At 42.9% G+C, this 15,848-nt stretch overlaps 1 protein-coding gene across 5 annotated transcripts in view; it reads right to left on the reverse strand.

Annotated features, from left to right (window-relative positions):
• AASS (aminoadipate-semialdehyde synthase) overlaps window positions 1-15,848 on the reverse strand; it is a 74,316-nt gene that overhangs the window by 47,907 nt on the left and 10,561 nt on the right. For all 5 annotated transcript variants that reach the window (XM_061165692.1, XM_061165691.1, XM_061165689.1 and 2 more), the window contains 4 exons: window positions 14,554-14,730; window positions 11,138-11,222; window positions 752-819; window positions 500-646 (listed from right to left, as the gene is read on the reverse strand). In XM_061165692.1, coding sequence (XP_061021675.1) covers window positions 500-646; window positions 752-819; window positions 11,138-11,222; window positions 14,554-14,730 — 477 coding nt within the window. The remainder of the gene's footprint in view (window positions 1-499; window positions 647-751; window positions 820-11,137; window positions 11,223-14,553; window positions 14,731-15,848) is intronic.

Consider the following 15,848-nt stretch of genomic DNA (forward strand, 5'->3'; position numbering starts at 1 on the left):
ACCCAGAAGGAAGAAAATAACAGTTCTAGCCTTATTAGTTATAAGACTTATAACTATAGTTATAGTTTATAAGACTTACTAATTATTACATAATTATAGCTATAAGACTTGTTCTAGTCTTGAATTAAGCTTCTTAGCATCTCATCTTGAGGTTACTTCTAAATTTGGGGACATCTCAGTGATGGAGGTAAAATAGAGCACCCTAAGAACAGAACTTTTCACTGCAAGGAGTTATCTGTCTAAAAAGAAAAGAAAAAGCATTCAAAGCCTCTGACAGCTTGGAATCAACTAAAAGCAAAGAGAGTAAGTTTAGACCAGTACTGTTCTTTACTACAGGAACAATTCATAGGTAGAAAAGTTCATAGGTAGAAAAGTACCAAGAATAGAATGCCCAGTCATGGAAAAGAAAGACTCTGAAAGGTCAACAAAATGCCCACATCCTTCAGGTTAATGCCCAAGTTCCAGACTGCTTTATGAAAAGAAGACAGTTGGAATTTACCTTAGATACATTACCAGTCCCTGTGAACACAAATGTTAAGGGCCCTATTGACTTCGGCATCAAACCCAGAGATATTTCATAGCCAGCATCACGGACAGCTTGCACTGCCTGACCACTGTTCCTGTAGTTATGAGCCATGCCAATGTGCTGCAAGGAAGCATACGGTTCACATTAGTTGACCACCCAAGACACGTTTCTATGTTTAAAATGTGATATGTTTTTTTTAAAAATTAGACACAATAAACATCTCACCATAAAAGGTGTGTGATGTCCCAAAGCAAGGAGCCTTAAACCCATCCCATGAAGAATGTTGATCATCCCTATTGCAGAATCAGACCGACAGAAAGACCGTTAGTTAGGAGGAGTGGAAACTCTTCTTTCCGCCAGTTCTCCAACCTGCTCCATGCTCTGAGGAAGCATGGACCACAGCATCTCAGGTTTGGAAGGGGTCCTGGAAGTTATCTATCCATTCTCTCAAATTTCTGCCATCAAAAGTATTAACCCTATGCATCCCGCTCCTGTCCCCTCCACTTCCAATCCTGCTAAAATGGAAAGAGTGTGCCTCTTCTTCTCTAAGGCTAATCTCTCCACCTTTGCTCCAGATTCCATCCTTCCTGTCTCACTCAGCAATTTACTCTGGAATTAAGTCCTCTTTCTAACCCTCTCTATTGGTTAATTCTTAACATTTAAACACACCTCCATTTCTCGGGTGCCAAAAACAAATGAACTTGTGAAAACAAAGTCACCCTTGACCTTATGGCCCCTCCTCCCACCCTCAGCTATTTCAGTGACCTACATAGCTAAACTTGATGGACACTTTCCAGACCTTGACTTACTTGTCAGAAGCATTTGGCAATGTGTACTTGGTCACTCAGTTGTATCTGACTCTTTGTGACCCCATAGACTGTACAGTCAGGCTCCTCTGTCCATGGGGATTCTCCAGGCTAGAATACTGGAGTGGGTAGCCTTTCCCTTCTCCAGGGGATCTTCCCAACCCAGGGATAGAACCCAGGTTTCCCGCATTGCAGGCAGATTATTTACCATCTGAGCCACCAGGCAAGCCTAAGAATACTGGAGTGTGTAGCCTGTCCCCTCTCCAGGGGAACTTCCAGACCGAGGAATCATACTGGGGTCTCTTGCACTGCAGGCAGATTGTAGAGCTTCTTTTTGTTGGAACTCTCTTCCCTCAGTGTGCCTGGCTTGAACATACCGTCACTCTAAATTTCTGCATGCTCCTCTTTGCATGTCTATTCTTTGTATATTAGTGACCTCTGCCCTTTGCTTAAAACTGTCACCCCCAGGATTCTGTTCCAGGCTCTCTTCTCTTCAATCTCTACATTTTTTTTTTCCTTAGCTAAACTCATTCATTCCTAAATTTCAGGTATTCTCTGTATGCTGATGACTGCAAGTCTGTATCTCTAACACAGATATTTTATTTTATTTCAAGACCCAGTCAACCACCTTATGGATTTCTCATTTTGGATGTCCTTCAAATAGCCCGTAGTGAGGGCCTCAGCATCTGTTCTCCCTTTCTTCTTTCTCGGAAGAGAACTTTCCCTCTCCATATCCCTGACAAATTTTCTTTGATCTTTTTTCTGATGTTTACTTTGAAGGAATAATTTATATATTATAGATCACACCGATCTAAAGTCTATACTTTGTTAACTGCTAACAAATGTACACATCCATATGACCACCAACATAATTAAGATATAGGCTGCTGCTATCACCCCAGTCAATCCTCCGCCAGCTTTAGGTCCAAACAACTGACTCTATTTCTGTCTGTGTAGCGTAATTTCTTCTATAGTTGCACACAAATGAAATTTTAAATATTTATTCTTCTTTTGTTTGTCTGCTCCTACTCAGAATAATGCTTTTGAGATTCATGCATACTTTGTGTATATAAGGCGTTTGCTTCTTTTTATTGCTGAGGAGTGTTCCATTCTATGGCTATACTGCAATTTATTTATCCATTCCTCTGCTGATTGCCTGGGCTATTACAAATGAAGGTACTACAAATAACTCTTTACAAATAATGATTTGCTTCTCTTAACAAATTCCTATAACTTATTTTGTACATTGATATTCAAGAATTTTATTTCTTCTTGAGTTGTGTCTTGCAAGGATTTGCCTATTTTGTCAACATTGTCGTATTTATTGGCCTATCCATAATATTCCCTTATCCTTTTAATATCTGTGATGTAGATAGTGATAGTTCCTGTTGTATTCCTAATATTGCTTTTTTTAAAATGTGGCTTCTCTGTCTCTTTTCTTAAAAATTTATCTAACTGGAAGATTATAAAATTGATAAAAATAACCAGCTTTTAGTTTTTGCTTTCTTTTTTTCTAATAAAAGCATTAAATGCTATAAATTTCCTTCTAAAGCCACTTTACCTGCATTCAACAAATTTTGGTGTGCTGTTTTAATTCTTCATTCAATTAAAAATATTTCCTAATTTTTCCTGTGAGGTCTTTTGCACTCATGGATTATTTTAAAAAAACATGGTTTATCTTCCAAATATTGGAAATTTTCTAGATATCTTTGCATTATAATACCAAAGTCAATTTTATTATAATCAGAGCACATGGTTTTTAAACTTTTGAATTTATTGAGGATTGTTTTGTGACCCAGCACATGGCCCATCTAGGTGGATGTTCCAAATAACCTGAAAGGAACGTTTATTCTATTCTGCTGAAGGAGGAAACAGACAGAAGAGGCTCCATCTTGAAAGCAGGACTCCATCTAGGGCTGGACTGTGGCCTTTGAGCTCTATGCCCAGTATCTGTGGAAACGACATACCAACTGGAAAACCAGGCCCCTGGAAGGAAGAGCCCCGGGGCTTGTACCTAGACTCTCTGTTGCCTAAAAGAATACCCTAATTATATGTGTAATCGAATAGAATCATACATCCTATTATGCTTGTTGGGGTATGACCACAGGCCTGTTGATAATTGTCCACTGTTAACTTCCTAGGCTTAAGGCATATGAATCACGGGTTAACTCTGTATCTTTCTTTTCCTTTGTTTAGACTAGTTTCAGGGAATTTGGGGAGGTGGGTTTGGGCACGTACACTTAGGGGATATAAGGCTTTCAGAAAACTTGGTCAGGGTCCTTGGCTAAGAGGAGACTCTGCCTTGGGCCTGCCGGTGTAATAAACTGCACTCCTCTATCTGCATTGTCCTTCTGAGTGAGTTTGTTTCCCAGAACGTGTGGCTACAACATTTGGTGCATTGGCTGGGAAACTCCTTACTTCGAGGAGACAAGTCCCTTTTGGGACTACTCTGAGGTCTTGCGGCTCGAATCTTCTAGAGGGGGGAAGGCACCTCGCCCCCTGGAAGGATTCTGCTTCTCAATGTCCGGACCTTTCACGTTAGAGGTAGTGGATGGCAGCAGGGGAACTGAGCGCTCAGGTGAGGAGGAAACCACCCGGTAGGGTGGAAGAGGGGGCCTGATCACCCCCCAGGAGGGATTAGAAAGGGCACAGACCCACAGGAGCCTGGAATAGGTAGGTGGCAATGATTGCTAGGTACACAGGTTGACGAGTGTATTAGGGCTTAGGAAGGAAATTTGTGAAGGTCATTTAGGAGGTGGGGTCCACGCCGTCTTGGGGAAAATTATTACCAAGCCATCGCCAGGGGATTTTTAGGAGAAAAAACTTGGCTTTTGTGTGCTTGTATTCTGCCCTCCTCAAGGAAGTGTCCCATCTGCTATGAAATTCTTGACCCCCTCGGAATTGTCAGGCTAGAAGGAGGGGGATACATAAATGAGCATGAACTGGCTTTTCTGGAGACGGCCTGGGATGTGGCATATTTAACCCATCTGTATTTTCATCCGCACCTGATCAAACCCACCAAAGCAAAATGGACTTTAAAAGTTAAGGGAGAAACGGTCTTGGATCACGTGGTGTTCTGGTTCGGCTGTGCTGACCGGCAGGTGAAGACAGGCCGATCCCCCTTCTCCCTTTGGGATCTGGCAGGTAAGGCTCTTCTCACCCCAATTAGGAAGGAGGCAGAATGGCAATTTAAATGTCATTGAGTGGAGATATCAGAAGTACACAGGGTACTGAGAACTTGGTAGACAGAATGAAAAGGAAAAGTAGAAGAAGGTCCGAGAAGGTAAGCAAGATGGGGGGAAGTGAATCTAAGGCAACTGTATTGGAGTGCATGATTAAAATTTTAAAGCAGGGATTTGGGTGGACACGAGTGGATACGAGTTTGGGTCATCCAGAGGACTCAAGACATGGTGGTTACTAATAGACTTCCCACAGTACTTCTTCATCCCATGTGGACCCCTTCAAGGACGGTGAGCATCACAGCTTCCCTTGAACTTCGTCTGGGTAAGTCCTGGCCTCTATGAGAAAGTTTCATGCCTGTCTAATCTGATTTTCTTTTATGGTATTGACATGGTTGTTTTGAAACATAATTTACTTTCTGGTAATTTAAAATGCACAGAAAACTCCTAGCAATGGGAAAAAGTGCTGGCATTTGCCACATCATCTAAAATACTCTATGTGTTTTTACCAAAATGGGTGCATTCTCCTGCAGAACCAGCACATAACCTCCAAAATCAGGAAATCATATGGTTTCTACATTATAATATAATCCACAGCCCCACTTCCCTTTCAGCAATTGTTCAGGTGTATGAATATATCTTTTCTTCCCATCCTTTTCCTCATCCCCACTCCCCCCCCCCTTTTTTTTTTGTAGAGTGTTACTGAGATGTTCAGTTATTTGGACATACTTGATGGATTTAAAGCAGACATGGTGAACATGGGATCTGGGTGGCCTTTTCTATATGGATTGTTTTCACTAAAGATGGTTTTAATGTTTATTCATGTTGTAACATGTATGAATCCTGCATTCTCTTTTTTCCCCATAGTAATTAAAAATAAATAATAAAAGAAAATAAATAACATGCCATTTACCATGTAGATATATGTAAGCATACAGTGTTGTAGCATGAACTACATTTACTTGTTTTGCAAACCAGTTTAATAATGGGGTACCTTGTGCATGCTTTTGGAGAAGACAAAGGCACCCCACTCCAGTACTCTTGCCTGGAAAATCCCATGGACGGAGGAGCCTGGTAGGCTGCAGTCCACGGGGTCGCAAAGAGTCAGACATGACTGAGCGACTTCACTTTCACTTTTCACTTTTGTGCATTGGAGAAGGAAATGGCAACCCACTCCAGTGTTCTTGCTTGGAGAATCCCAGGGACAGGGGAGCCTGGTGGGCTGCCGTCCATGGGGTCGCACAGAGTCGGACACGACTGAAGTGACTTAGCAGTAGCAGCAGTAGCAATGGGGTAAAGATGAAGCCTAACCACTTCCACATACTCTGTGAGGTTGAATGACCCCCTATGGGAGTAGGATGGCCACCAGAGAACACCATGAACTTAAAAATAGCAGAAGCAATCTCTACAGGGGTCACAGGAGAGCCAGGACACCTGGATCAATATCCATATATTGACTTACGGCTAAGGTTAGCTCAAGACCCTCCTACTTGGACAAGGTTCTGTATTCAGAAGGGAAAGGGAAAAATATTAATGGCACAAAAATTGACTGATGATAAGAAAGGAAATTCTACAGGATTTGGACGGGGATGACCTGACCCCTCCCCCATACTGGATAATGATGCGCCTGCCTCCCAGTGCTCCACCAGGACCGGGGGCCACCTTAGTGCCCAATCCAGGGCCAGGTGAAGTTTCTGCAGCAGCCACTGCTCTTCCACCTGCTCTCCCGGAGTTCGTAGAGCCGCCATTTCGGCAGGCTCCAATCCCAGCAATGGAGACCTCTGGTCAACGCCCCCAGAATTCCACCTCAGCTGGACCTCCTAGATTGTATCCACCTCTCCTGGTGAGTACTGATGGGAAGGGGGAAGAAAACACAGCAATTAGACAGAGGCTGCGCTCCGCCAAGGAAGAGGGGGAAAGAACCCCACTACAGATGCCCCTCCGAGAGCTACAGCAGCCTCCAGGTCAGGACGCATGGGGCACCACCATCAGCCCCCTGTAACCTGTTATTACCAGCCATTTTCCTCTACGGATACATTAAACTGGCAGAGACACGCTCCACTGTACTCGGGGGAGCTAAAGGCCATGATTAGGCCAATGGAGACTATTGTTCGAACCCACCGCCCTACATGGGGTGACATAATCCAACTTAAGGGTGACTATAAGTCCCCCTTTCCAGCACTGAGGGAAGATACAGGATCCTAACTGAGGCCAGAAAATGGTTCAGAGAAAAGGCACCTGAGTGGACTGCAAACCCGCAGTGGTGGGCAGAACCAGCCGCCCCGGATGAGGGGCCTGATTGGGACCGTGACACAGAGGAAGGGAGGGCCACCTGGAGAGAGATCGGGTGACTATTTCACAAGGTCTCAAGAGGGGGGCCCGAAAAGCTATGAGTATCGCAAAACCCTCCGAAGTGATTCAAAGGGAAAGCAAATCACCCTCTGAGGTCTGGGAAAGACTGTGCGAGGCCTATAGACTTTATATGCCAATAGACCCAGCCAGAGGCTGCTGGGTCTCAGATGGTGATAAATGCAGCCTTTTTGTCTCTAGCCTACCCTGAAAATGTCAGATGGGGGGACACCAAGTGACTCATGAATTTTTATACATCCCTGAATGCCCAGTACCTTTGTTAGGAAGAGACTTGCTGTCTAAATTGGGGGCACAAGTGACCTTTCCCCCCACGAAAGACCCACTGTCCCAGTGGGCTCAACCACCTACTTACTCTTCCTCTCAGTAACCCCTCAAGATGAATGGAGGTTGCACAATCTCCCGGCAAGGAAACCGGATGGGCTAAACAGTTAAGAGAGAGAGTTAACTCAACAATTCCCTGAGGTCTGGGCGGAAGACATCCCCCCTAGGCTTGCAAAACAAGTCCCACTGGTAATAGGACTTAAACCCGGTACAATTATGTCAGCACCCACCTTGGGCCTGCCAGACCTTGCTAAGCTGTTTACTCTTTATGTGACCGAAAAGGACAAAGGTGGCTACAGGAGTGTTGTCCCAGATTACAGGGACATGGGACAGACCCGTGACTTATCTCAAATCAGCTGGACAATGTTGCCACTGGGTGGCTGGGATGCTTACAGGCAGTTGCTGCAGTTGTCTTACTGGTCCGGGAGGCAACCAAGCTAACTTTGGGCCAAGATTTGTTCGTAAAAGTCCCACGTGAGGTCAACACTCTCCTGCGAGGGGACCCCCATAAATGGCTGTCAACATCCCAGATTACTCAATACCAGGGACTGTTATGTGAGAACCCCGATTTACTACTGAGCCTTGTCAGGCCCTGAATCTGGCCACTGTCTTTCTTGTGGGACAAGGTGGGCCCTCACATGATTGCAAGGAAATATGCCAGCAGACCTGACTTGAGAGACCAGCCAACCCCGGACCCAGATTTGGTCCTGAACACCAATGGCACCAGCCTGGTGAAACAAGGACAATGACTGTCGGGATACGCAGTAGTCGTGGAAGAAACCATCGTTGAGGCTAGCTCTCTGCCATCACACTGGTCCGCTCAACGGGCCGAACTATATGCTCTAATCCAGGCCCTCCAGCTGTCAAAAGGTAAGAAGACAAACATTTACACAGACTCCAGGTATGCTTCTGCCACACTACAGGGCTCTATATAAGGAGAGAGGTCTTTGACAGCTAGTGAAAAAGATATTAAAAATAAGGAAGAACATAAGACCCTATTAGATGCTGCCTGGGAACCAGAAAGGGTTGCAGTCATACACTGCTGAGGACATCAAAAAGAGGATACCCCCCGGGCTCAGGGAACAGACTGGCAGATAAGACTGCTAAACAAGCAGCCGAGGCCTTGGGGGTGACAAGTGAAGCCCCTATTAAAGCTCTCATATTGGCAGAGCTCCCTGAGCTAACACTAGACTCTCCAAAATACACTGAAGCCCAAAACCAACTAGCCAAAGTGGAAGGGGTCATCAAGACTGAAAAGGGATGGTGGGAATTGCCAAGTGGCAAATTATTGGTACCAGAGGAGCTGGCATCCACTCTGGTAAGCCAAACACACCAAGTGACCCATCTAGGCCATGATAAACAGGAAGAGCTAATTTGAAAATATTTCTTGGTTCCCTGCCTCTCTTCCCTAGGCAGGACAAAATCTCAGAACTGCACTGCCTGCTCACAGGTCAAAGCTGCCTCTTGGCACAGACAGAAACCTCCAGGGATTCAGCTGAAAGGCACGCTGCCCTTTGAACACCTGGAATTGGACTTCATTGAAATGAAACCTCATCAACACTACCATTACCTGCTGGTCATAGTATGTATGTTCTCAGGATGGGTAGAAGTTTTTCCTATCCGGACTGAAAGAGCGTCAAAAGTAGCCTGGTGCCTGCTTAGGGAGATAGTTCCCAGATTTGGATTTCCCACCAGCATTGGATCGGACAATGGCCCGGCTTTCGCAGCTGATTTAGTATAACAAGTAAGGAAAACTTTAAACATCAAGTGGAAATTACGTACAGCATATAGGCCCCAGAGTTCTGGGATGGTGGAAGGAACCAACCGGACACTTAAAGAGACGCTCTCCAAGTGGATCTTAGAGACTGACTGCTCCTGGGTGGGCTTGTTTCTGACGGCTCTGCTCAGACTCAGGATGACCCCACGGTCCCATGGCTCTTCTCCATACAAAATTGTGTATGGGAGGCCCCCTCCCATAATACAACAGGTGTCAACAAATTTGCCTCAGGTAAGGGGAGATGAGATTTCACAGCAGATGGAACTGGGTAAGGTAATAAATCAGGTGACTAGGTTAGTACTAGAAAGGGTGCCATTCCCCCTTGGGGAACAGGTTCACGAATGTGAGCCCGGGGATGAGGTGTGGTCAAGCACTGGACACACGACTCCTTGGCCCCACAATGGAAGGGCCCGTAGACTGTTGTTCTAACCAGCCCGACTGCAGAGAGACTTGCAGGTGTCACCCCCGGATCCACCACAGGAGGGTGGGGAGAGCACACCGCGCAGACCTGGAGGACGCCGAGAGGACTGCACAGAGGGACCCCACTGATCCCCGTGAAACCAAGATCATCTCAAAGAAGAAAAAGAGATGAGGCTCTACAATCAACTGCTGCTACAAGGACTTGCTGCTTTCATCCTGAGACTAACCATAGTCTCAGTACAAAGAGGGACCTGTGCTATAATTAAAGTTGAAAGATGAACGTTGTGTATATATTCCTTATTTATCTGGCTATACATCAGCCACCCTAGATGACATGAAAGTCAGGTAAAAGTTACGTCTGATGATAATCTTCCTTTTTGGACTTCAGTCCTATCTTGGGTGAAGGGTGATTGGTGGAAAACTATATTTACCATTGTTATAGTTGCCTTGATAGGTCTGCTTTGTGGACCCTTTATTTTACAATGTATTATGAACTTTGTAACCCAAAGGTTGATGTCGTTCTCCCAAACTGGAGGTCGGAGAGTCAGGGTGCAATATATCCCTATGAATGTTGCTCATACTATGAGTTAAGAGCATCAAGAGGGAGGAACGAAGGAGGAAACAGACAGAAGAGGCTCCATCTTGAAAGCAGGACTCCATCTTGGGCCGGACTGTGGGCTTGGAGCTCTATGCCCAGTATCTGTGGAAACGACATACCAACTGGAAAACCAGGCCCCCTGGAAGGAAGAGCCCCAGGGCTCGTACCTAGACTCTCTGTTGCCTAAAAGAATACCCCTAATTATCTGTGTAATCGAATAGAATCATATATTCTATTATGCTTATTGGGGTATGACCACAGGCCTATTGATAATTGTCCACTGTTAACTTCCTAGGCTTAAGGCATATGAATCACGGGTTAACTTTGTATCTTTCTTTTCCTTTGTTCAGACTAGTTTCAGGGAATTTGGGGAGGTGGGTTTGGGCACGTACACTTAGGGGATATAAGGTTTTCAGGAAACTTGGTCAGGGTCCTTGGCTAAGAGGAGACTCTGCCTTGGGCCCGCCGGTGTAATAAACTACTCCACCATCTGCATTGTCCTTCTGAGTGAGTTTGTTTCCCAGAACGCGTGGCTACAACACTACAAGCTGCTAGGTGGAATGCTGGGTGCTCAAGAACTGTCACTGATGTCATGGTGGTTGATAGTGTTTTGTGTTCTGTACCTTACAAATTTTCCACTTATTCTGGCAATCACAGAACTTCAAGTAGTCTAATCTGATACAAAGTTATAACATGTAGTGTTTCTCAACTAAAGATGGTTCAAAGTAATAGCAGGGACAAAAATCAAGTGTTAATTTCCCCCAAATTCCACCTCTTATCCTTGCTAAACTTCTCCTCCATTGGTTCCTATCTCCACATCTTACCTCTCCCATTTCACCCTTTCTTCCATTCTTCAAATTTCTCATCACCAAACTGACCTCTCTTTCCAGCTCCCAAACAGAAAAATTCCAAACCTATCCATAGCTGTTGTCCTTCTCTCTGTTCCTTTTCTTTATCTTTGTAATAAATGTAGTGTCTCCTTTTATTCCCCTGATATTCATCATCCTTACTCACACCTCCCATGTTTATTTTTATTGGTGGAAATGAACACTCCCATCCCCTTGCCACAGAAAAGAGAAAACACAGTTACTTCCCAGGCAAATTTAGACAGTGAGTGATATAACAGCCCTGGATACCTACCTGCCACCCCTGCCCACTGTCCAAATGCCACTACCCGTATTCCTCTATGATCCACCATTTTCTCATAATCAATAAGTCGGATTTCCTGAAGAAATGATAAAAAATTTCTAAATCATCCAGTTTAATTTCAATGGGTAGAACACAATATGAGCAAGTGAATATTTCACATTTTTCCCTCTTATAAAATATATCTTGACTTGCTAACAGAAGTTACCATGAGATGCACCATGAAATATTTAGAAAATGCTGGGTCACAAACCAAGGATAGGTTTGTGATCAGAAATGAAAGAATGCTGCTGGCAGGATGCTAATGCCCCTTGATGGCAGACAATAAAAAAGGCATGATATCTTTCAACTTTTAGCCCAGCACCATCAACCAATATTTCCACATAACGCCCCACTCATCCTCACATCCTTCCCTCTAGTGTCAAAAACAAGTCCTTCCTGAGACTAATCCCTGTGAGCTAGATCCCATCTTTTTTCTGTGTCTTCCAAGACCACTCTTGAACTTATTCTCATTCTTGCATTGTCTGTCTTTACTGTGTTCCTTCCCCTCAGCCATTCTAAATATGCCGTCTCCCTTCTACCTTAAAAGTGACAACAAGACCCCCTCTCAAGTCCATACACACAAATCTATCTCATTCTCTCTCTTCCTCTTCTTCTCTCTCTTTCTGACTCTCTTAGTATCTCTTTCTCTTTCTCTCTGTTTTCTCTCTCCAGGCTTTCACAAGTAAACTTTATTTTAAAAATAACACAAGCTGCTTGTTTTTCACTTCCTCATTTTCACTAAAATCATATCCGTCCCCTTTCCTTGAGAATCTTCCCTTTCTCTTGGAAATCTCCTATTAATTCATGCTTAAAAGCTACTAACACATTGTAATTATAGAATGTCTTAAACAATCTATTTACTTCCCAAAGACAATATAATTTTTACCATGTCCATGTATTCAAGAATATTTAATATTCATCCAAGTAATTTGTTACAAAAATGTTGCCCAAAAGCAGCCCTGCTGGGTCTGTTTTTATTAATTTTCTGGAAATGAACAAAAGTTCATACAACAACAACAAAAAGTTTCTGAAATACTTTTTGAGGAGTTTTTCTGCTTAAGGTGAAACATTCTTCTTATTATTTTCATTAATTAGTTTTTAATTTGTTCTTTTGAAACACTGCAAATTAACTGTAGTCTCGAAAATAGTTAAGAACGTATTCTGGATGCCTATATAAAATACATTTTCCTCTACTGCTTTTACTGTTCATGAAATTCTCCTGTCCTCTGCCTACTATCAAATGCTAGTCTAGTTTCTAACAGTCTAATATTTTTACTCCAGGACTTAGACCTTGGACTTCTCCATCCACACTTACTCCTTACCCTCTTCTAATCTCATGGCTTTCAGCTCAGTCAGTTTAGTCGCTTAGTCGTGTCCGACTCTTTGCGACCCCATGAATCGCAGCACGCCAGGCCTCCCTGTCCATCACAAACTCCCGGAGTTGACTCAAACTCATGCCCATCGAGTCAGTGATGCCATCCAGCCATCTCATCCTCTGTTGTCCCCTTCTCCTCCTGCCCCCAATCCCTCCCAGCATCAGGGTCTTTTCCAATGAGTCAGCTCTTCACATGAGGTGGCCAAAGTATTGGAGTTTCAGCTTCAGCATCAGTCCGTCCAGGACTGATCTCCTTTAAGATGGACTGGTTGGATCTCCTTGCAGTCCAAGGGACTCTCAAGAGTCTTCTCCAACACCACAGTTCAAAAGCATCAATTTTTCGGCGCTCAGCTTTCTTCACAGTCCAACTCTCACATCCATACATGACCACTGGAGATACCATAGCCTTGACCAGACAGACCTTTGTTGGCAAAGTAATGTCTCTGCTTTTCAATATGCTATCTAGGTTGGTCATAACTTTCCTTCCACGGAGTAAGCGTCTTTGAATTTCATGGCTGCAGTCACCATCTGCAGTAATTTTGGAACCCAATAAAATAAAGTCTGACACTGTTTCCACTGTCTCACCCTCTATTTCCCATTTGGTGATGGGACCAGATGCCTTTATATACCTTCTAGTCTCTAACAACTATGTATCAGGAGGTGCTGGCTTCCTGAACTACAGATTCACATTCAATGGCCCACTCAGCTTCTCCCCTTCAAGGTCTAATGGACAAATTAAACTCAACAGGTCCTAAACCCAACTCTCGATCCTTCCATACAAGCCCATTCCTCTGGCAGTGGCATCATCTCAATCTAAGGCAACTCCTTTAAGTTACTGAAACCAAACTCTTAGAGTTAGCTCTGACTCCTCTCTTTCTCTCATAGTCCACACTCACTTCATCAGTGACTCCTGTGGCCTCAGACCTCTAAAATATACATAGGACTGGTCCATGTGTCACAACCTCTGCTCTGCCACCGTCATGCAAGCCACCATCACTGGCAGCCTAGCATCTGGACTAGTCTAGACTAACAGTCTTATTAATTTTGTTATCCTCCTCTCACTTCCACCTATTCACACAGCAGGCAGAAAAAGCATCTTAGAACACGATTTTCTCTAATCCTCCATTCAAAAAGACTGTCAGGGCTTTGTATTACTATTCTCTTAGCTTAGCAGACTTTGCCCAGATGGATATGGCTTGATCCTTCATCTCCAACTTAGCGATGAGGCTCTCTCCAGCCATCCTATTTAAACTAGCATTGTCACCTCCCCCAGTGCCCAGCACTCCTTTTCTTCTACTGTATCATATTTACCTCCATTACATATATCACCAAGCAATGTATGAGGTGTCATTTATTTATCATCTGTCTCCTTCCACTCAAATATAAGCTCTGTTCATTGCAGTAATCAGTGTCAGACACGGTGTAGGCACTTGGTAAATACTTGCTGAGTGAATACTCTGTAATTTAAATAGATGCTAGTTTTTTCACAGCATTAATAATCTCAAAAAAAGTTTTTTCCCTTATGAATATGTAAAAATAAATGTAAAAATAGTCTCCAGTCCAGTTCTGGTACTACAGAGCAACCTCAGTCAATTTGCTTCACCTCTCTGGGCTCCATCTGAAAAATTAAGGTTGTGGGTTGTATGATCCCTAAGGTTCTTTTCAGCTCTAAAATTCTACTCGCTAATATTTGACCAACTAACCTTATAAATTAATCATCATTTGGGACAAATGTTTCTATCATCCTTTCCATTTTAGAATACAAAAGGAATGAAATATGTTTGATTCTTCTTGTTATGAACCTGCCCCACAGAGGAGCCCTAACGGCCTCTGAATTATACAGCACTATCTTACAGATCATCTTTCCTGTTAAGGTGAATAACATGATGCATTTCCTAGATGCTAAAAGAAAACTAAAACTCTGCTTGACAGTTAAAAGCAAAAAAAAAAAAAGTTTTGGGATTAACGTTTATGAATATTGGCCATTAAATACCTGTTTTAGGATCTCATCCAGCAAACCCATATTGGCCTCCTGAGCCTTTATTGTGTGGGAGAAGAATGCATAAGTCTTCTTGGGCATTAATTTTTCCTCTGGTGGTCTTTTAACTCCCAAAATTAGACAAGCTTCAGAAATATCCTCCTGGAGAATGCCACCAGCTTTGACATATTCCTGGGAATGCAAATTTGATTGAAAGTTAGTCCCCTGATTTGTTGTATTCATATTTTCTTTACTAAATAAATTTAGCAGTTAAAGGCACAAACTTTTGCAAGAATAAAACATAAGGAACAAATAATGGAAAAACTACTTCTAAAATTCTTACTTGCTGACTAAAGATGAATTTAACATGTTTGACTTTGGCAGCAAAAACAAAATTCAGAAAATTCAGCACGTAATTTTACTTGAGAACAGTTAATAGCCACTAGCACACTAGAACACGTGATTTAAATATACTTGTAAAATATAATTTCTTCAACAATGCTGTGAAACATGAAATGCTAAATAGTAATTTATTGTTGTTATTGTTGTTTAGTTGCTAAGTTCTGTCTGACTCTTTGCAATCCCACAGACAGGAGTCTGGCAGGCTCTTCTGTCTGCAGAATTTCCTAGGCAAGCATACTGGAGCGGGTTGCCATTTTCTTCTCCAGGGGATCCTCTTGATCCAGGGATTGAACCCGTGTCTCCTGCATTGGCAGGTGGATTCTTTACCGCTGAGCCACCAGGGAAGCCCGGTAATTTATTACTTGAGTATATTTTTAAAAGAAAGACATAAATCTGCAACATTTTCTTTTCTTTCTTTTTTTGGGGAGTGGGGTTCAATTCGTATTTACTATTGTCCTACTCTGTACAGTCGATTGTAATAGAGATGAGACAAAACCCAAAGAAAGACAGACAAGGTTCCTCCTGTAAAGGGGCTCACAAAATACTGTAGAAAGAATCAGAGGCACAATGTATTAGATTGAATTCAAAAGAATAGTATGATTATTCTTACTTAATATGAATAATCATTACTTAATGATAATTAGTATGGTTATTAATAACCTAAATGATATATTAATTTAACAGATATTAAGATAACTCCCAGGAGAGATGATCATGGAAATATAGAAATTTAAATTAACCTAAAAGGCTAAGTAGGATTTGGAGGAACAGAGAAAGGAACTACAAGGTGGTAATACCAGTAAGAGGCATTGAAGAAACACATACAAATATGGAGATGGGAAAGTAAGGAGATGTTTAGGGCATAATAAGTGAATCAGTTTAGAAAAGTAGAGTGAATATTATCATGG

The sequence above is a fragment of the Dama dama genome, chromosome 18 (assembly GCF_033118175.1).
Source record: "Dama dama isolate Ldn47 chromosome 18, ASM3311817v1, whole genome shotgun sequence".
NCBI classification, from domain to species: Eukaryota; Metazoa; Chordata; class Mammalia; order Artiodactyla; family Cervidae; genus Dama; species Dama dama.